The sequence below is a fragment of the Podarcis filfolensis genome, assembly GCF_964270895.1.
Source record: "Podarcis filfolensis genome assembly, chromosome: 5".
NCBI lineage: Eukaryota > Metazoa > Chordata > Lepidosauria > Squamata > Lacertidae > Podarcis > Podarcis filfolensis.
Window position 1 is genome coordinate 62627689 of NC_139608.1, and position 22599 is coordinate 62650287.

General features: G+C 43.1%; 2 protein-coding genes across 3 annotated transcripts in view; one reads left to right on the forward strand and one right to left on the reverse strand.

The window, feature by feature from the left end:
• Positions 1-47: 47 nt before the first annotated feature.
• Positions 48-21820, reverse strand: LOC310762753 (protein FRA10AC1 homolog). Its single transcript, XM_083614234.1, has 14 exons — positions 21671-21820; positions 18639-18715; positions 17002-17091; positions 16868-16913; positions 14905-14981; positions 13900-13983; positions 13165-13249; positions 10528-10573; positions 5035-5148; positions 4032-4074; positions 3133-3254; positions 2383-2421; positions 929-1013; positions 48-161 (listed from the first exon to the last, which is right to left on the reverse strand). The coding sequence occupies exons 1-14, from the start codon at positions 21686-21688 to the stop codon at positions 119-121; spliced, it is 969 nt and encodes a 322-aa protein (XP_083470360.1). The 5' UTR covers positions 21689-21820; the 3' UTR covers positions 48-118.
• The window catches only part of LGI1 (leucine rich glioma inactivated 1), a 29484-nt gene continuing 28645 nt past the window's right edge, over positions 21761-22599 (forward strand). The window contains exon 1 of one of the 2 annotated variants that reach the window (XM_083614138.1): positions 21761-21895. The gene's annotated coding sequence lies outside the window, so the exon portion shown is untranslated. Of the gene's footprint in view, positions 21896-21969; positions 22095-22599 lie in introns of those variants that run through there. The other variant, XM_083614137.1, reaches the window with a different exon arrangement.

Below are 22599 nucleotides of genomic sequence, written 5' to 3' on the forward strand. Positions count from 1 at the left end.
AGATAATTCTTATGCAATTAAAACCATATTTAAAGAAAAGTCAGGTATGAAATTGGAAGCTTGATGTTTATTTACGGATTTTGATGATCCATGAAGTTCCAGATTTCCACATTACATTTCAGAGAAATAAGTCTTGAAAATACTCATCAAATTCTTCTTCCCTGTAAAACAATAGCAAATGGTATTAAGAAGCACTGGGGGTGGGGGGACATGCATGCAGTCATTTTCATTTACTCAGAAGGACATTTTTCAGTCCAAGGTGTGGTACACCTTTTAGGTGTGCTGGCAGGGTCTGTGCTGACAAGAACGTTGCACTATTGGGGCATATTGTTAAGCAAACATATGCTTACAAAAATGCTTACAACTTATGGTGGCATGGCAGAGGTGCTGTACCAAGCTTGCAAATAGATAACACGTGCACAAACAGTAATGCCAGGATTGTTAGATCATTCAAATGTGTGAAATGGCTGAAACAAAACTGAGAAACCTACGGGAAGATTGAAATCTAAGGGGAATGTTTCCAAAGGATGGCGCTGCCTGCAGTGAGGCCCAAACTGCATCCCCGCCCACATTTAAAATGTCTTCCTGAACCTCCCAGACACCAATTGTTACCTTCCCTCTAAGGCTGGTGCTGTCTGTCTTCACCCTGTTGTATGATTGGCCCTGGCTGACAGATTTTTGACTACGCTATATGCCCCCCACTTTCCCTCTTTTAGGGGCAGAGCGAATTTTATTTTACTAAGTCTCCAAATAAGTCTGCAATTTACAGAGAGGAGTTCTCTTCTCTGTTTCGTTTACTGAAGGAGGATATCTGCCCATAAAAGTTAACTGTAATTGTTACCAATTTGAGGAAAAATGACGTAATTATATTTATTTTAAATAAGCACCATCGTTTTAAAACAAACAGCTACTCATCAAAAAAACTGACCGCGTTTTCTCTTCAGTTTCTTGTGGCGGACCCTTCCAAAAATCAGCATCTGAGGGACCATCTTGCTCGTCATTATTGACAGAATCTGTGAATGCAAGAGTGCTTTAGTAGTATTTATTTTTTTTTTTAAGGGACGCAGGTGGCGCTGTGGGTTAAACCACAGAGCCTAGGACTTGCCGATCAGAAGGTCGGCGGTTCGAATCCCTGTGACGGGGTGAGCTCCCGTTGCTCAGTCCCAGCTCCTGCCAACCTAGCAGTTCAAAAGCACGTCAAAGTGCAAGTAGATAAATAGGTACCGCTCTGGCGGGAAGGTAAACGGCGTTTCCGTGCGCTGCTCTGGTTCGCCAGAAGCGGCTTAGTCATGCTGGCCACATGACCTGGAAGCTGTACGCTGGCTCCCTCGGCCAATAGAGCGAGATGAGCGCTGCAACCCCAAAGTCGGTCACGACTGGACCTAATGGTCAGGGGTCCCTTTACCTTTTAAAATGATTTTAGGAATGTCACATTTTAAACTATGTTTGTAAGCTGCCCAGAGTGGCTGGGGAAACCCAGCCAGATGGGTGGGGTGTAAATATAACAACAACAAAAATAATAATCTCAAAGCATTTTCTTTAATAACAAGTCTTTCACAATCCAATGAAAGGAACGTTCTCAATCTATTTTTTGTAAATATTAAAACAGGAGAAGAATTAGGAACAACAGGCTTATGGATACGCTGCAACTATATTTAGCTAGCTTATATTCCAATATCAACATTGTGAAAAAGACTGACCAAGCCTTTCCTCTTTAAAATCCATCACTTTGTAATCATGCTGTGCTTTTCTTCCTAAACAGGTAATTATGGCATGTGATTTTGTGGGCTACAGCCCAACTGCATGAAGCCATAAGAGGAACAAATATTGTTGCAGGTTTAAATGACTTATGTTTATCACCTCTTTTCCTAATCCCAAACAAAGATGCAATGCAACTAAATAGCCAATGTGGTTTGGGTCCCAACAGCCTATCGGCTGCTGGATTACAAACTGTAATTTTCTGCACTTCCACATGAGCATCAGAATGTACTTTCTTGCCACCTATCAACTCTGTATTGCATTCAGTGGAATGGACATTTGAATGTGTATTCAAAATGCAGCCCCCAGTCCACATCTTTGTGCATCTGGTAGCACCTAAGTACTTCTTTAAAAAAAAAGAAAAAAATTTGGAGCACGGCACTTAATGCTTACTTGGGGTAGAAAATCTCCTGGTAACATGAGCTTCTTGCTGGCATTTTACAGAAGGGGCAACATGTGTCTATCTGGGTCACAAGCGTTTAGGAGGCCAGGCTCCAGGCTGGCCCAGGGACCTGCCTGCCTCTCCTCCACTTTGACTGACACGCTCACCAGGAATGTGGCTGCGGTGATGGGCCCACCACTCCTTTAAGCCAAAAATCAAGATTTCACCTGCAATTTAGTTACCTTTGTCAGAATCGTCTGATTCTTCTAAGAATGACTGATCTGAAAAGAGACATTTTTAGAATTTTATGTTAGTTACATGTCTAGTTATTCAAATACATGTACAAATATAATGTTAGAATCTACCTAGCAATTCCTGGCATTTGATAAAGCCAGAGAGAAATGCTAAAAAATCATAATTATGGTTTTTAACTAGTAAGCCTCAAATATATAACAAATGCTTTGGTTAATACCTAAATGTCAGTTTTCAGTAAATGAGTTTACCATGAAATGTTGCTAAATGTCCAACATAAACATAGTGACCCAGGACGACATAAAGGCTAGTTCATCGGACAAGGCTGCTTCCTTCACCAGGCCTCCTGTGCACAAACTCTCCTTCTACCCTCAACTATAATTTGCAAACCACATGAAACACAGATAATCTTAATTTAGCACCTGAAACTAAGGTTTGGCTTGAAATGTCAGAGTAGAAGCACCCCAGGACAGAGAGATTTGCTTTCAAAGGTACTTGGGAAACGTTCCCACCTGTAGGAAACAGACCAGGCGTTTTCCCCAGCTCCCCTCTTCCTCCCATGTTTGTCCTTCCCTCTCACAACCGGATGTGATCTGCAATCCCACAGGAACACAAATCCTCCTGAGTCGAATTGGCTAGCGGTTTTCCAAAACACGAAATGTACATGTAGAGTCAAACATTCAACTATGAATGTTAACATTTTAAAACAACCTTGCTTTAAGCATAAAGGTTTATTTTACCTTTATGGCTCTTTCTTTTCTTTGGCTTGTGTCTGTGAGGTGAAGATAATCTTGTTTTCCTTGAAGCTTTGGAGCTTTGTTCTGTGCTTGCTCTCTTTTTCGTTGGTTTGACTTCCTTCCTCCTTTATAAAAGGGAATGGATGTTAAAAGTTCTATCAATGTGTTTATCCAGCAACAAAAATATTACAGAAATATATAGTGGGTGGGGAAGGACTCTTTATAATTTCTGAACAGCCAACCCTGAAAAAATCAGTAAATTTGATGTTTTGAAACTGATCAATTTGAACATAGCATGGATGCTTTTTGTGTAAGAAAAGATATGTTTCCTATATGCCCTAATAAAAGAGAAAAGGTTTGAGCTAACTCAGCTGCTTCCAAAAAAGGGCCACATCTTAGTTGAACATAAATGTGCAGAGTGTAACCTGAATCAAAGCTTAACCCCAGAACTGTGTAATGCTATCAAACAGTTCTTGAACCAGGAAAGTAGAAGAAGTGTCAAGAAACATGCATACACGTTTCCCCAATCCCATGAGGGGACTTTATGCATACACAGGCAGTCTTCCGTATGTGTATATTGCTAACTGGACAAGCAAAGAGGTGTTTCATGGCTCTGCTCCCCAATCCAACAGCTGGGATTTCAGCTTTGGAAAAGTTGGAAACAGTTGCTTGGGAGAGGAAGATAATTTCAGGTTGTGACAAACATCTGTTGGGGAACTCACTGGAATCATAGAATCATAGAATTGTAAAATTGGGCGTGACCCCAAAGGTCATCAAGTCCGATCCCCTGCAATGTTGCAAATACACCAAGGGGAGGAGAGGAAACATAACCCCACTGACATAGCATTGTGCATACAACTCAGTATACCCAAACATATATACAAAGATTGCACTTTCGTTACCTGTGGTGAAAGTTTAATTTGTAAGAGCATTCGGGACAAAGCCCTTTAAAAAGAGGGAAAAAAGAAGAATTAAATGTAGAGGAATTAAATATTCCCCATAAATTTTACATCTAACATCAATTATCCCCATAAAGTCTGCTTTCAGTTTTTGTAAGATTGCCATGTCTGGCATGTCACACGTGCTGCACACTAATCAAAACCGTCAGCACTAATTCTGCCTTTTAATAAATAAATCGGAAAAGCATTATTAAAAAACACTTGGGGTGATTTTCAACTAAGTTGTTGTGTGTGCGTGTGGAATAAGGTCTGCTCGCACAGAAGGAATTTCCTCACTCTCCTCCCATCCGCACTGTTCAAATGTCCTCTGCAGCGTTGCTGGGACCCCCAGGACAGGTTTAGGGCACATGGGGGAGTCATACAGGGGGAGGAGAGAGTGGGAAAGTCTCATAGAAAGAGCAGACCTTGTTCCTTGTGTGCATGCCCCACTTAGTGCTGAATTCTGCCCTTGGGGGACTGCAATCCTATACCCAGTTTCTTGGGGGTAAGCATAACCGAACTCAATGGGACTTACTTTTGAGTAGATATGTGTTGGACTACCCTGTAGTTCAACCAAATAAATCTTTGGTGGTGTTTGAACACAACACTAAGACATAATTTAACCACTAGAGGGATGATCCTGAGCAAAGGGTTGGGCTCATTTGCTCCCTGCTCACCTCCTCTTTTGCTGCAGGAGGTGGTTTTCAGCAAAGCCAAACAATTCACATTCTACAGAAATCAGCTGGTTTGGAATGGATCCAGACTGCACTCCCCTTTTGTGAAATCCTGTAATGGGGGGTTTATAAAAGTCCTAATGTAATTTTCTACCCCGAGTGAACATCAACAGTAATAATTCAGCTGGCCAGATCCATTTATAATTAGCCGACTAAATCACTTCGAGGTTTTCTTAAAATTAAGCAGTGTATTGTTAAATAAAAATAAAAATCAAAGCTCAGTTAGAACTCACTTAATTTAACAAGTGCGTTTTTCTTTTCGCCATGCTCAACGTAACCAAAATTCACCTCCCAACTCTTCAAGCCTTCTTTCTCATCACAGTGCTTACTTCCACAGGAAAACTGACCTAGAAAGCAGGCAAAACAGAAAGCAGCACTAAATTTATCTCTCCCCAGGTAAGTTGCTAACAATTAAGTTAACTGTTAAGGATACTACTACTAGGTTTGTTTAACAAGAGGGCCTTCTCAGTAGTGGCACCCTCCCAGTAGTGGCAACACTCTACCTTCAGATGTCAAGGAAATAAACAACTATCTGACATTTAGAAGACATCTGAAGGCAGCCCTGTATTGGAAAGTGTCTAATGTTTAAGGTTTCAATATGTTTCGATATATGCCGTGAGCTGCCCAGAGTGGCTGGGGAAATGCTATTATTATCATAACATCATGCGGTATTTACAATGAAGATTAGGGTAGTCTAAATTGGATGCAATCTCCAGCACTTTGCAAAGGCAAGGGAAGAAAAATAATAGATTGCAAGAGCAAGCAAGTGCAATAACACTGTCTTCTTGGTTCTACATGATCATTTGATGGTCCTGGGATGCCATACCCATACATTTCTATGGTCCAAAATCTAAGACATTGAGAAATATGAGTAATATATTGAAATCATTCCATTAGCGCACAATCCTAAACCAGCATGCCTATTTCAATGGCTGGAGGGGGGTCAGAAAGGAACTCTGCCGTGTGGGGGGTGGGGGCTGCCCTATGATAGAAGCCCTTGCTATGCCTAGGAAGGAGTCAAGTTCCCACCAGTGACAAACCCCAAACTGGAACATTATAAAGCATGGGGATGTAGATCCCCAGGGGACCTAACCCCTGGGGGAAGAATAGCAAAAAGAAAAGGAACCCGCCCTCCCACCTTCTGCTCGGGCCAGTGTGAGACACTGCGGCTTCAGATGTGGTGGTAGGTGGAGCAGTGGCAGACTGTGGGGTCTCAAATTTCAGTGGCGCCCTGTACAACATCCCGTTTTTCACCCTGCATTCTAAACCATGGTTGCAGGGCCCCAAGGCTGCACGCCCACTGCAACTGAACCAATTGTGTTGCCCTAAACCCGCTTCTGAGAGAGCTTCCACTCTTGCTTCTCCCTGCCGCTTATTACTAGGATGGATACTGGCAGAGCCAGCGCACTGATGAGGCGGGGTGAAGCAGCCACCCCAGGGGGTATTCCCACAGTCACCCAGCCCACCCCACTGCCACCAAAGAAGCACCCCAGGCAAGGGAGGCTTTGGTGGGGCCATGGTGGAACCATGTTCTGCTGTCCAGCTTTGCCGCTGGTCTCCCCCGCCCCTAGGAGTGGAGAAGGGTGGGTGGCCCAGCTGTGCAGAATGCTTCGCCTCTCACCCAGCAGGGTGGCGAGGTTTTGCAAGGGCTTTTCCTTCTCGGCACCACAAGCGTAACAGCAGTGTGCCAACTCATCCCAGACCTCCCCTGGGTACTGGCACTGATGTCCCTGATCCGGGTGACTTCTTTGTGTGTTTTAAATTATTTTTGTTAATTCTCCCCACCTCCACTTTATGCCACGTTTTAACCTGTTGTAACTTCCCCGAGTTTTCCAAAAGCAGGTCGTCACAGAATCATAGAATTGCAGAGTTGAAAGGCACACGCCAAGGGTCACCTAACGGAATCTCAGCTAAGGCATCCATGACAGCTGGCCATTAAAACAACCTCTGCTTAAAAACCTCCAGTGGAGGGGAGTGTTGTGTTGGAGTGAAAGATGTGCTGCAATTCAGAACAAACCATTTAAAACCCCTGATAGGGATGCATAGCTGGACTCTGTACTGTGAACGTCTTTCTTAGAATGCTGAACTTCAGTAACGAAACGGGCACAGCATGTGGCAGCCTTGTTTCAGCATGTCCCACGAATGAAAGCCCAACATCTTGTTTGATTTCACTGGCTCTGTTGTGTTTCTAACCCCGTGTGTAGTACCAGCGACATACAGCCTCTCGGAAAATGAGACATCCCCTTGCATAGCAAGTGGTAACTATCTGTATTAATAGGCTCACCTCCAGAACTGTTTTTGAAAGATTAACCTCAGAATGTTCTGCCTAAGCTGCTAACCAATGGATTGACAGTGTCCTCAGATACTTCACTTCTGCTGTGCAAAACCAACCGTAATGCTAAAGCAGGAACCAAAGAGCACAGAATGCTGCTGCTCATTTACTTCTCCAAATGAATTAAGAGACACCCAGTCAACCCTGGATAAAAGAACATTTGAATATTTATACAAAACACACAAACGGGAAGCATCAGGGTTTGCTTGTTTGTTTAATCAATACGGTGTATTCTGTTTTAATTTACACCTACAGCAATCTGATGCCAGCATTAAAACTCTGGCTGATGGTGATGGGTTGGGATTGTAGCCCATGCTTACAGTCATATGCAATAGGGAGACAAAGGATGTGCCTTATTAATAGTCTGATTTTTAGACACAATAGAGCTCTTAATCTAAGAGGGGAGGAATCAAAATATATTTAAGGACCCTCAAAGGCTTGAGCTGCTGTGGCACAAAACAGCCGTTGGGGAACCTTGGAAGAGGGGATTTAAGTCACTTAAGGGTTAGGCTGATCACTTTGTTTAGTGGTAGGGAGGAATCTTCTCTGACAGCTGACTGGCAAGTATCTCTGGATGCTTCACCCTCAGCCGTACTGTATCTCTTAACTCACTTGCTGGAGTCATTGGGCTCCATCTACGTCCTAGTGGTTTGGTGCAATATTTCCTGTTTGTGGTTGGTATAACTATTTATTTATTAAATCTGTATGCCACCCTTCATATGAAGATTATAGGATGTTTCACAACATAAAAATGCAAAAACAAATTCCATAGTAAAACAAAAACGAACCAATAATCCCCCCTCCCACAAACACATTTAAAAGGCCATATAATGTTTACTCAGCCAAAGGCCTGGTTATAGAGAAATGTTTTCACCTGGTGCCTAAAGATAAGTAATGAAGGCGCCAGGCGAGCCTCCCTGGGGTGAGCACTGCACAAACAGGCAGCCACCACAGAAAAGGCCCTTTCTTGTGTTGCTGCCCTCCAGACCTCTCATGGAGGAGGCACGTGAAAAAGGGCCTTGGATGATGATTGCAGGGTATGGGTCAGTTCATATGGAGAGATGTGGTATTTGAGGTATTGTGGTCCTGAGCTGTTTAAGGATTTATAGGTTGAAAAACAGCAGTTTGAATTGGGCCCAGAAACTAATTGGCAGCCAGTGCAGTTGGGCCAGGTGTAATATGCTCAAACTGCCTTGCCCTGGTGAGCAACCTGGGTGCTGAATTCTGCACCAGCCAAAGTTTCCAAACCATCTTCAGAGGCAGCCCTACGTATAACGTGCGGCAGTAATCTAACCTAGAGGACGCCAGAGCATAGGCAATAGTAGGTATCTGGGGCATAGCTGAGCCACCAGCTGAAGCTGACAGAAGGCACTCTGCGCCACCGAGGCCACCTGAGCCTCAAAGGATCCAGAAGTAGCCCCATGCTGTGTACCTGTTCCTTCAGAGGGAGTGTAACCCCATCAAGAGCAGGCAACCTCCCATCCATCTAGGAACCTCCCACTAACAGTGCCTCAGTCTTATCTGGACTGAGCTTCAGTTTGTTGGCTCTCATCCAGTCCATTACTGATGTAAGGCAGTGGTCCAGCACATCCACTGCCACACCAGCAGATGGAAAGGAGGAGAGCTGTGTGTCATCAGCTCTTTGCTCACAACGTACTCCAAACCTCCAGATAGCCCTACTCAGCAGCTTTATGTAAATATTAAACAGCACGAGGATAAAAACAAACCCTGAAGTAACCCCACATTGAAGGCTCCCCAGGTCTGAAGATGGGTCTTGGTACTTCCCAAGCATCACCCTCTGGAAACGACCATCCAAGTAGGACAGGAATCGCCATAAAGGAGTGCCACCCACCCTAACCTCGACAGCCACGCTAGAAGGATACCATGGTTAATGGTACTGAAAGCCACTGAGAGGTTAAGGAAAACTGTCTTTCTCCCAACAGAGCTCATCATACAGGGTGACCAAAGCTCTTTCTGTGCCAAAAGCAGACCTCAACCCTGACTGGAATGGATCTGCAAAATCAGTTTCCTCCAAGAACGTCTGGCATCAAAATAACTACAATGAAAACGTTTGATATGAACCTCAACCTGTTTATGGAAGGAAAACACAACTTGTTTCATTAAATGATAGCTAGGAAGCCAAACCAGAATTCAAAAGAAAATGTCATTTTAAAATTAATGTCACTGCTGCTTGTTTTTCTTACATACTGGGCTGGGAGAAGCTTTAAACAGCTTCTATTGCCATGCTGAGATGTATGCAAAATCAGAATAATGTTTGATTTGAGAATGCTAATAAAATAATATACAAAACATGTTTTGCAAGAGTAAGTTCTGCAAAACAGATTACACAACTGAATCTAGAAATGTTTACAAAATTGCTGAATGCTTGCGCCCCTTAGTGGTGAACTACATTATTGATCTATGCTAACAGCTGCTGGTAACTGCAGCTGTCTTTGTGAAGACAGCCTATGGTTTCAGAAATAATAATTGAGAAACAATAAATGCAGAATATATATTAGCGGTCTACTGCATTGCTAGAACAAGAAACTGTCACAAGAAGCTATCCATAGCACAGCTGTGCTTCCTATACATTGATTATTGGAATTTGATCAGATATATTTATATCTTCAAACTTTCTATAAATTACAAAGTATCTATGGTTCCAAGCCAGCAGAAGCTCCCACTGGTGAAAATTGCATTCACGGCTTCTACCAATCTCTCCTCACCCCTGCAGCCCCAATGCCACCACCTACACGGCTCCAGAGGATGGCCCAACTTAGTTGTGGGGGCACAGGGAGCTGCAGCAGGAAAGGGGAACTCTACCAGCCAAAGCCTGCATCAATAGGCAGGCATGAGAAAAGATTGAATGGACTGTCAAGGACTGAGACATACAAAGAAAGTCATGTTGGTATCAACAGTCCTCTTGCCCTGTCTACTTTACTACCTATGGTTGCATTAGCAAATGCTTCTGGAAACAATACATACTAAATGAAATTAAGCTTGTTTCTCAGCTATTCTCCACCCAGATCATTAAAGCACTCTAGACATGGTAACTGCCACGACAGAACGATATAAGCTAATTTCATGTTATCGTGTATATCTTGAAAAAAATAGTCATTATGTGACAATGTAATAAGTAAGAGAGAACAAGTAAAAACATTCATTCAAAAAGGCTTGGATCTCAAAGTTCCCTATGTGAGCATAAAGACCAAGAGAGAATCCCCTCCTAGCTGCACCCTTCCACACTAAGTCTCATAATGTTACAGAAGGTTTATCAGCTGGCAAACAGCAATTGGGGGCAGGGGCTGCAGTGGGAAGCCCCATTCTCTGAACAGAACTCTGCTCATAGAAGTTACAAGTCAAACCACAATAAGAAAAAAAAATAACAACTTGCCTTTTCCTGACACAACCTCTTTCTCATGTCTCCATCTAAATCCAAACTGTTAGAAGAATAAAAGACATGCAGTAAGTATTTTGCACTTACACATTCAGTGCATCCAGTGCAACTGATATATTTCTCTTATGCCTCAGGTATTGCAATTTTATTTTTCTAGTTCACTATCACTGAATTAATATGATATTGAGCTACGTGTTCCACAGACAATGGTAAGAATGGATTTCATAGACTCTGATAACTGCTAGTAGGCAAGAAATAGGAATGATTAAAATATGAATTGGTAAGATCCACCCTCGCCTGGAATTGCTTCTGGTGTCACTCTAGGTTGCTCTTCCTCCACTTTATAAGTTCAAAGTATTTACTTTAATCCAACTTTCCATACTTCCTCTGTACCATTTAAATCTTGCAGCAAGTTGCTGAATAACCTTTTATTTGTTCAGAAGACACTGTCCATTCTAGCTTTTTCATAATGTCTTATCACAGAGGTCAACAACTTGTTCATGGTCCCAGGAGAAGAGCAGGTAATGAGATGATCATGAGCTTCAGGGGTGCCAGTGAAATACCCAGCTAGATGCATGACACTACCTGGGAGCAGGGGAAACCTGTGAAGGTGACTGCTGGGATCAAGGCCTATCTGAGAGCCTCCAACTCCTACAGGAACCCCAGGCTCCTTTTTATGACTAGCCAGGTCAGATCTGTACCTGCAAGCCTCTCCAGAACCGGTGAAACAGACAGTAACAAATATAGATGATATGAATTGTTTGTGCAGGTAGGGGACAGAGAGGTGAAAAGAGCACTCTGGGGAAGTAATACAGGATATATGCATTCCTGGGGTCAACCACCTCTTCGCCCTGCCATCCCCTCTCACAATACCCCATTTAAAAAGCCGTGTAATGAATAAGACTTTCATTCAAGGGCATTCCCTCTCCAAAAATCCCTGCTTTGAAAAGAAAGAAAGAAAGAAAGAAAGAAAGAAAGAAAGAAAGAAAGAAAGAAAGACTTCAAATAACACTGTACAGAAAAGTCGGTAGTTCCAATTTGCTGATCTAGATCCAACATACTGGCCACCTAGCTATACTCCCTTTTTATCATCAAATGACAAGGAATAGACAAAGCACTGTTATACATAATAGTCTTATGTCTAAGTCCTGTTCAGCCTCTGCATTTTCAGCAAGGTGAAAGCAGGTAAAAAGTGTAACCCACAGCAAGAGCCACTGCGGGTAGTAGCCACTGATAGCAATATTCCACATGAATTTGTCTATTCCTGTTTTAAAGCCATCCAAATTGGTGGCTATCACTACAGCTTATAAGAGTGAATTCCATAGCGTCTCTCTGCACTGTGTGAAGAAATACAGTGGTACCTCAGGTTACAGACGCTTCAGGTTACAGACTCCGCTGACCCAGAAATAGTACCTTGGGTTAAGAACTTTGCTTCAGGATGAGAACAGAAATCGTGCTCCGGCAGCAGGAGGCCCCATTAGCTAAAGTGGTACCTCAGGTTAAGAACAGTTTCAGGTTAAGAACAGACCTCCAGAACGAATTGAGTTCTTAACCCGAGGTATCACTGTACGTAATTTCTTCTGTCTGTTCTGAATCTTGCAACATTCAGCTTCATAGGATGTCCATGAGTTCTAATACTATAAAACAGCCACAGTCACCTCCATGAGAACCTGCATTCTTGTGTGTTCACAATAGGCTATATTTTGGCTTATGATTACATGCAAACCAGGACATTCTCACGACCAGGTGTGCAGCCTGGGAGTCATTCTGGACTCACAGCTGTCCATGGAGGCGCAGGTTAATTCTGTGTCCAGGGCGGCTGTCTACCAGCTCCATTTGGTACGCAGGCTGAGACCCTACCTGCCTGCGGACTGTCTTGCCAGAGTGGTGCATGCTCTAGTTATCTCCCGCTTGGACTACTGCAATGCGCTCTATGTGGGGCTACCTTTGAAGGTGACCCGGAAACTGCAATTAATCCAGAATGCAGCAGCTAGACTGGTGACTGGGAGTGGCCGCCGGGACCACATAACACCGGTCCTGAGAGATCTGCATTGGCTCCCAGTACGTTTCCGAGCACAATTCAAAGTGTTGGTGCTGACCTTTAAAGCCCTAAACGGCCTTGGTCCTGTATACCTGAAGGAGCATCTCCACCCCCATTGTCCAGCCCGGACACTGAAATCCAGTGCCGAGGGCCTTCTGGCAGTTCCCTCATTGTGAGAAGTGAGGTTACAGGGAACCAGACAGAGGGCCTTCTCGGTAGTGGCGCCCACCCTGTGGAATGCCCTCCCTTCAGATGTGAAGGAAATAAGCAGCTATCTTCTTTTTAAAGCAGCCCTGTTTAGGGAAGTTTTTAATATTTAATGCTGTATTGTTTTTAACACTTGATTGGAAGCCGCCCAGAGTGGCTGGGGAAACTCAGCCAGATGGGCAGGGTATAAATAATAAAATATTATTATTATTATTATTATTATTATTATTATTATTATTATTATTATTATTGGCCACAGGTGTTAAGATACTGGCTACGTTTTCTACCTATAGTCTCTGCAATAGCATACATTGCCTTAAGAGAGATTACGTTCACTTGGATGAACATAGACAGCCCCCGAGTTACAAAATTTGTCCAGCATGTACCTTGTTCTCTTTGTATTTAGTCAGATCTGCTATGCAGTACTCCTTGAATAATTTATCGTAGTACTTCTTGCTAAGCCTCTTCTCCCTGAAATATGGAGACATAATTATGGGTTAGTTGGTTAGACAACGCAAATGTGGGCAAAAGATAGAAGTTTTTTTCTATCTTTTATCTTATATTAAAAAGGCAGGAATGCTAGCAAGGTAGTTTTATAAATGTCACAGAAAATTAAAGAAAAAGCACAATTCAATGACCTTTTCTTTAAATATTTTAACATCCTATGCATTTATGCAGAAACCACCCTGTGTTTAAATGGGGATAGTGAATGGGGATAGAGGTGTAGAGAATTGGTGGGCCGGTTGGACAATTGCCATCAGTCCTGGCTAGCATGATAAGGGATAGCCAATGGTAAACAATGAGAGGAGCTACAGCCCAACAACATCTAGAGAGCCACAAGTTCTGCACATCTCATGTATGGAATTGCAGCCTAACACACAGCTGAGAAACAGCTTTGAAGATGCCTTGTTTTGTAGCATTAAAAACAAATCACTAGATTGCTTTTAATTGGCAATGCACAACAATAATTCCCACTCACCCGCATCATGAGTCTATTAGCCACAAAGGTGTACAATTAGACTCCTCAAGTTTATCAAGCCATTTTACATAAAAAGACTATGTATGAATTAACATATTTATACAAGAGAGAAATAAATGAGATCAATCCCACCCCAAGTTACCAGTTCATGTCAGCTTCATCTTCCTCTCTCCACAAGAATCTGTGGTTTTCTCTTATAATGTCAAGGTCAGTCTTGTCATTTTCTCTGTTAAAAAAAATCAATCAGTTATCAAATGATATTTTTTTTAAAAAAGATCACCTCTCTTCATTTGTTGCATTTCCTTTCAGAATCTCTAACACATTCAGTTTCATTTTATAGCTCACTTTTCCAGAAAAATATGTGTCCAAAGTGGCACATAATGCATACAAAATACACAATGAGCAATGATTGTCCCTGCCCTTATGCAGCATTTGAAAGGGTGGAACACTTTGCAATTCAGCAAGGAGGAGATGGAGGCAGGAAAGACATAAGCAACCAGCCACAACTCCTGCTCCTGAGCCAATGGGGAGGTAGTTTTGGCTGGCTGTAAAATGCCTCCCAAATGAGTTGGGAAAAACATGGCACCTGTCCATCCTGCCACTCTTCTGTGCAGGGCTCACTGGTCTCTTCAAGACCAAATGAGATGTTCTGCCTTCATCTTACATGGCTGTGGGATGAGATTCTCTCCCCCCTACTTTGCACTATATCAATGTACAGTGGTACCTCGGGTTAAGAACTTAATTCGTTCTGGAGGTCGGTTCTTAACCTGAAACTGTTCTTAACCTGAAGCACCACTTTAGCTAATGGGGCCTCCTGCTGCCGCTGCTGCACGATTTCTGTTCTCATCCTGAAGCAAAGTTCTTAACCCGAGGTAATATTTCTGGGTTAGGGGAGTCTGTAACCCAAGGTACCACTGTATTGCTTTTCCCCAACACAAACAACAACATGGGATGAATGCAAGTAAATTGTAACATGTGAAGCACTCCTGAATTATCCAGAGTTTACTTCCGCACGGCCCACTCCTATTTACTCAAAAGTACGCCCTCAGTGATTTCACTTTAACTTGCTCTCTATTATTTATGCATAAGATTACAGACTTAGTAACTTCTGAAAGCAGACAGACTTCTGTAATTATTTTGTACTCACCCTGAACGTTTGAAATCTTCTTTCTTGCCACCGTAGTACAAAATATAGTCATTGACCATTTTCTTATGTCTTGCATACTGACAAAAATTAAGGAATTTGCTGACAGCATTTTCCTGCTTTCCAAAAAAGAAATAAGATAACTGGAAATCTATCGTTCCTTTGCTGAAAGAACTCTGCCTACACCTAGCAAATTTGGAAATGGCTCACACAGCATATGAAGGACCACTCAAGGAACAAGACAGAGATTTCTGCAAGAGTGAAGTTGGGGAGACTAGCAAATCTAGTGACAAAATTTTACCATTCCAAAATAAAATCTACACTGGAAGGTTCCAATTTGGACCATTTCATACAAGTGCCAACCAGAGTGCATTTGCCAAAAGTAGCACTATGACGACATGACGTAGTTTTCTGATGAAAACACTGAACAAGGAAAATACTCATAATATGGTAATTCCCGATACAATGTCTTACAATTTTTTTTGACACAGGCTTCTTCTGTGCTGGTTATTTTTAACCAGGTCAACACAATAAATACAGGCAATTAACTGCAGGGGTGGGGGCAGAATATTTAGTTATTTTAGAATTATTCCATAACTGGTTACATAAAAGACGTCTAGAAGTGTTGCTTCCTTTGTCAATAAAGCAACAGTCTTTCAGCCATGCTATCATGCTATCATAAATCATTTATCAAGCTTCTAACTTACACAACACGTATACAAATATAGACAGAGAGCTCTGCCCCTAGGATATAGCACTAAATATTACAAGACAAGGCATAGACAGTAGAACTTTGTACACTATTACTGACACAGGCCTAATATATATGAAGTTGAACCAAGGACACCCCACTCCATGTAAATAGAGAAAGCAATCCACCCATCAGCTGGATTCATGACAGACAAGGAATGCTACCCAAAAAAAACAAGGTAAAGCGAAACAATGGAATATCCTTCCGAGCAAAAGACACAAACTATTCAACTATTAACACCGCATTTCATTGAAAAGGTATCAGGAGTGAATTGGTCACTGCCTGTATATTATTGACTAGAATCCAGCTTTGGAGTCATACCTCTCTTCCACCCACACGTTTGTTGTCGTAAAAGACAGCAAGAACGGAAATAGGAGAGTCCAAGTTAGTTCTTCTAATCAATTGAGGAAGGCTCCATGTCAGACTCAATAGCACTTGTGGTGGTGGTGTAGTGGCACTGCTCACCTGGTTCCCCAATGCAAAGTGTGGCTGTGGGCATAATGGCATCAGAGTGGCTCCACCACTGTGCCCACACTGAGCTCTCCTCCTGACAACTGGCAGAGATGCTCACTGTTTAGAAGCCAGGTGAGTGATGCTACCCCACCTGCCTTACTGACTGCAACTGGTACTGTTCAACCTGCTGCAGTAGCTACACCTGCTGAATTCTCCTTGTAACAAGAAAAGGGCACTGAGGCTCACTAGGAGGAGCTGCAATCCATTTGCCTCCTCTTTTGCTCTCTCCGACAGCCTTCAGTCACCTTCCTGGAGAAGAAAAGCAGCACACCTATTACTAAAGAGCTCAATCTCACTCAATGACTCCCTCTCAGGTCATCATATTGTCAGTTCTGCTCCAGATCATACTGTGTTGTGTCAAGTCAAGTTGGTGTTTCTGTTGGGAGTTCAGAAGGAATAAATTGTTCTAGCAGGTGGTATGGGCAAGGGCCCTGATTGGCAGGTGGTAGCCATGAGATCCACACTGTGCCACAAGAGTGCTCCCTAGAAAAACTTACATATAACCAAGATTATATATGTGGCAAATTTAATGGCTGGTACTTAGATCATGAGAAAATTCCTCTCTTAGATCACGAGAAATGAAATCCTATACCCTATCCCTAGAGAAGCAACCTCTCAAACAAAGGTCTCTTTGATGAAGTTTCCTCTTCTTCTCAGAATTAAGACGAACTGTTTCTTCATCAGCACAAATTTAAAGGATACAGCATCCAATGCTAGGAAATGAAATCTTTGATTTCTTGCTTCTTCCCTGGTAAAAACAACAATGTTATTCTAGTTATCTACATGCCACATGCTTAATGCTGTTCTGAAAACATTCCATAAGTATGGCAAAGTACCTGTCCCATTCATCTGTCGCCACCTGTCTGTGGGCCACCTTGCTCTGTTTTTCTTTCTGGAAGGGCTTTTTGAGTAATGCATCTTCATTCCTTATCATGCAGGAGGGGAAACACACAGAATTGGTTATTAGATGAAAATACATATAAACAGAGCAGCAACTTAGTGTTAAAGGAAAAGCTTACCCCCTGTCAATAATTAGTTGGACCACTTGGAGAAGGGATGGGAGGTAGGAGGTTGGTCTACGCCACCACTCATTCACCCCCCCTCCCCCCACGGCATAGAGCAGGGCCAGTAACTCCCACTGCTACAGCACGAGCTTCCTCTACACCCCTCTCTTGCTTCTGGATTAGCAATTGGAAGGCCAATGGATCATCCTCAGGAGTCAGACTTGACCCTGGATTTTCCAGGCACTGATCTCTAACTTATTGGGTAAGGGAAGCTGTGTTGGCCCATGAGAAAAACCCCAAAGTCCACATTCCTAAATAACAATAAGTAGTAATCAGACATCTGGGATCAGGAGCAAGGGCTTACAGATTGGAACATGCAGCTTTCATATGGGTTTAAATTCCAGCATATCTCTAGATATTTAGCACTATGTGTTAGTTCTCCATAGGAATTGCTCCTAAAGGACTACCATGCAAGAAAGCTCACTAAGGTTTCTTTTCTGCAAATCAAATTGCATCCCTATCTTGACATCTGAGCAATGTTACAAGAGTTAACTAGGAAACTACTTTCTTATTTTCAAGTTTAATGTCTGTCACTTTTTTACATCTACATGTTTACAACTCTTCTGATGCTCTGAGCAGCTGGTAGAGATGAAAGATCTATCCCTGGAATGCAACCCAATGAGTTGCTTAGCTGCCTTTGTGCATGTCTTCTAAACAGGAAAGCTCTAGTTCTTTCTCCAAGACATTTATACAGCTGAGACAGGAAGTCTGGCACTCTATGCAATGCGCTGGTGTCATCTACAGTTAGGCCAGCTCAGTGTGCAGAAAATGTTGTACTAGAACTGACATTCAGCCAAGGCTGGGGCAAGGAAGTTATATTCTTTGAGCTACTCTCCTGAAGTTAAGCAGACAGCCCCAGCTGGTTTTGGTGTTGTTGTTTTTGCTCTTGAATGCTGTCTTCAGCACAGGAAAGGCAACTATCCATTACGTTAATAAATAATCCACATAAATAAATTATTTAGGCATGTTTAGGGATTTACTCCCAGGTAAGTGTGTATAGGACTGCACCCTTAGTTGCCACAAAAACGAGTAATAGGATATAATAATCAAGCAGCAAGAGCACTCCATTCCCTTCCAGCAGGTGTCTTATTCTTTCATAGCCTGCTGCTACCTGGCTTTGATTGCTTTGATCTCTCATTCAGTAGCTTGATTAATCCTGCTGAGATGTGGCAGAGGGAAAATCAAACTAAAGGACCAACTAGGCTTCAGTGCTGTTCTTGTAGAGATGAAGCACAGAACTGCAAGAAATGAGATGGCACAGAGACACTAGATGAGCACAGCAGTTCTCTCCTACCCCACTCCTCATTGGAGACAGCACTCTCTGTCAAGCTTGAGAGAACGAAGATGAAGGAGTCTGTCATTTACACCCCTAGGAAGGACCTTATAATACTACTAGTAAAAGGCATTACCTATCTTTCCGCTGGTCCAATTTCTCTCCTGTTTCATCATCACTAAAATCAGAGTCATATCCTCCATGGCCAAGGATCTGGGAAGGAAATTACAAGACACAAAATCTAGTAAATTTAAGGATCACAAGACACTGATTTAAAAGAGAATTGCCATCATTTCCCACTAAGTTTAAAGGAACAAGAAGCATGTTTTGATAGCCGATCCAAACTACTTATTGGCTTCATAAACAGAGAGAAGATGAGAGGAAGTAAACAGATTTCTGCATGTCCCCTCTGCTTAGAAAACCACACCCCATAAGAACAACACTTCATCAATTGTCTCTGACTCCAGAGACTACTGAAGAGGACTATCACAACAGCAGCAACCACACATCCTTGCATGTCTCTTCCAATGAAGTTTCACTGCAGGAGCACATAAGAGGTGATGTGGGAATGCTCCAACTTCCCTCTCACCTAGGAGCAGAAGATGTAAAGAGGCGCTCTGCACACATATATTCACCAGTGCGTCAGAAGATCCTAGTATCATCTACATGTTATTGCCCATCTTTCAGTGGCCAGCCCATCTTTGACTTTCTCAGGTCTTTGCACAACACCCTGCCAGCACCATGGAAAAACAAGGAGTAGCTAATATGGTGCCTTCCAGAGGCTGCTGAAATACAACTCCCATAATTCCTGACTACTGGCTATGCTATGGTTTTGGAGTGGAATCCAAAAGTATCTGGAAGGTACAACATTGGCTACTCATGCCTTGACTGACAGGTCCTAACACCTTTTCAACCAAGTCCTCCAAGTAAACTCTACAATGAACTAGATTCTACTTCTGTCTTATCTAGGAAATGATTCAGAGATGATGGAACAAGGCAACACCATAAGCCAGCCACTGAAGCATCTAGGACTGGTTCACAGAGTCCTATTTCCAATTTTTCTCTCCACACAATCAGCAATAGTAGCTCTCCAGTGAAGCATATGTCCATTATTATAAATTTACAGGAAAAAATATGTCAGCATGAAAATATGGAATTTATTAACTAGGATGGATCCATAATGTTCTTTTAAAGGTTGCATAATACTTCTTCCTTACACACAATGCACACCAGCATTCGGTCTCAATTTAGGAGAAAGTGAACTTTTCCCCTTTCAGTAAGTCACTCTCTAATATCTAAATTGCACGTCTGGTTTAGAAAATGCCATACACTGATCAAAGAGCAGTAAAAGGATATAATGATCCCCAACTTTCATTTAGGCTTATGAGTAAAAAGGAGGGATTCTAATCTGTAATTGTGAGACAGCGCAAAATCAAGGTGTGATCATTATTCTGCATAAAAAAGGATGGCATGCAAGAGTGCCATCTTATGTATGTGGCATCACCAGAGTAACTAGGACAGACAATTACTATGAAGTAGCCCGACAGCATTCATTGTATTACTGCAGTAATACCTGGCAATACCTTTCTGCTCTGAGAGGCCAGAGTTCAAATCCCTACTCTGGTATGAAGCCCACTGTGTGACCTTGGGACATTCAGCCTAACCTACCTCACAGGGTTGTTATGATGTTAAACTGAAAGCAAGAGAGGCACCTTGAACTCCTTGGAGGAAAAGTGGGTTATAAATGCAGTTACAAATATATAAAACCTCTGGCAGTGACAGCTTATTTCTGTTGTCATTCTTTATCTGCAGCTCCAGGAATTAACATGTTCTTGCAGTTTAGTGCAGATTATTCTTAAAAACAACTGCATGTTTTTCTATACTATTTTAATACAAGATATATACAAACTGTAACAAGACTAGAATTTAGTCATGCTGGCCACATGACCCGGAAGCTGTCTGCAGACAAATGCCGGCTCCTCGACCTGTAGAGCGAGATGAGAGCCGCAACCCCGGGAGTCGTCCGCGACTGGACCTAACGGTCAGGGGTACCTTTACCTTTTTAAGGCACATAGAATACCTCACCCTTTAACATTTTTCAGTGGCAATGTGTTTAGCATAGTGTTTAGAAGTGGCGTAAAAAGAATGTTTTTCCGTCATTTCAAAATATGTATATGGAAGAAACAGTTCTAATATGCAGTAGCAATTGTGAATACTGAATCAGAGGAAAATAGTTATTTTATGTGTGTCTTTTAACTGGCCTGGGATCACTAGATAAAAAGCAGTATGTAAATAATCTTTTTTAAAAAAACACCCCAAAAGCAAGCATGTTTACATAACACTTATGATAATTAGTGATAAACACAAGGCTGAGGTTGCAATCCTAGACATCAGGGGTGGAAAGCCTGTGGCACCCCAGCTGCTTTTGGACTCCCATCAGCCAGAGCCAACATGCCCAAAAGCCAGGGATGGGGGGGAGCCACAGTTTACAACATTTGGAGGGTCCATTTGGTTCTTCCTCGCCGCTGTACCATTTCCTTGTGCGTGACCTCATCTGTGAGCAGCAGCAAAATATTACACTGCAAATGTTGCCGAATCAGTACAGAAAACAAGATTAGAGCCATTTTAAAATAAAGCCAGATTCTTTTTTTGCATTTGTTTTTTGCCCTTCTTTCAAGAAGCTGGCTGGGAGGCACCCACGACTTTATTCCCAAATTAAACTTCGTGAGATAAGACTGATGAGAAATATGTTGCTTTTCCACGGAATTAAACTTCAGGCCTCCTCGGTCCACGTGTGACCCTGTGCCCATCAACCTACACCATACCCATCGCTAGCCAGTGCAGAATTTACCCCATATATATAAACCGCGGTTTTTAAAAACAAAAACAAAAAACGTTTAAGTGGTAAGCCTCCGACATTCAAACCTTAAATGCGGGGAGTGCGTGGACGTATGCATGCAAGCTTCGGGGTCGGAACTGCCTTAAGAGATGCGATTCCCCTCCTGCCTCCTCTCCCCAAACCCACAGGACAGTCTTCGGCACTATTATTCTTATTTTCATTTTTGCTGCCGGACCCGCAGCTAGCGCCTTCCCAGCCGGTCACTGAGGCGACGGGCTCCGGCCCTCCGTTTCCTTCTCCCTCCCCCGGGGCGAGGGGCTCCGACTCACCGCATTCGAGAGCTTCATCTCCGGCGGCCGCCCCGGCTTCCAGCCCGTTCGCTTTGCCCGGGAGGAAGAAGCGAGGCGCTTAGGCCTCTCCTCCTCCCGCGGAGGAGTCCCTCAGAGAGAAAGGCCCCGTCGGAAACCGCGTCCGCAGCCCCAGGGGGCCGGGCGGAGAAAGCTTTGGCCGCGCTGGGCGGCGACTCTCCGGGAGGGGATCCTTGTCCGCATGAGGTAACGCTCGCTCGCTCTCTCCCCGACTTGGGAGTCGTCGGCGGGCGGCTTTCTTCGCTCCCTCTCCGAGCAGAAGGACAGGCCTGCAAATCTCCGCCCGCCCCAGCTGAGGGGGAAGGCCGGCCACCTTCTCGCCGAGCACAGCGCTTCCCTTGCGGTCCTGCGAGAAGGCGCCATGTGGTATGAGGCGCCCCCAGGTGTGGTGGACAGTAGCGAAGGGCAGACACTTCATCATCATAAGCATACCCCTTCTAAGATAAGGCAGCAAAAATAATAATGAATTTCTGCTCATTATGGATTCCCTCATATTTGCAGTTAAGGTAGTGATGAACCCCTGAACACCTTGAGGAGTAAGGGGAAGTTTCACTGAATTTGATGCAAGTTTTAAGGGCTCGCCCACCACTTCTGTTTGTCCCGTGATTTCTAGGCCTGAGAGGTTTTTCTTTCAAATTATTTTTATTTGTTTTCCAAATTATTGCAAATCAAACCAAATTACTTTAATTCAATACAATTAAAAAAACAAACAAACAGGTTTCCCACTCCTGTTGCGAACAGGTTTTTCTCTCCCCGCCCCACCACTTACCCTGGAAAACCGGCTGTTTACTGCTGAATTGGAACAGACATCATCTGCAGAAAACCCGATCGATGTTTGTTCCCATTCAGCAGTAAACAATTCTAAATGTTTCAAAAACTTGCGATCCAAA

What these genes read in the sequence shown, in the direction of transcription:
- LOC310762753 (XM_083614234.1), bottom strand. An exon ending in TTGGACCAGCGGAAAGATAG is followed by an intron (nt 17,092 to 18,638) that starts GTAATGCCTTTT and finishes CTGCATGATAAG; the next exon opens with GAATGAAGATGCATTACTCA. An exon ending in AGAGGTTGTGTCAGGAAAAG is followed by an intron (nt 5,149 to 10,527) that starts GCAAGTTGTTAT and finishes CCTGCTTTCTAG; the next exon opens with GTCAGTTTTCCTGTGGAAGT.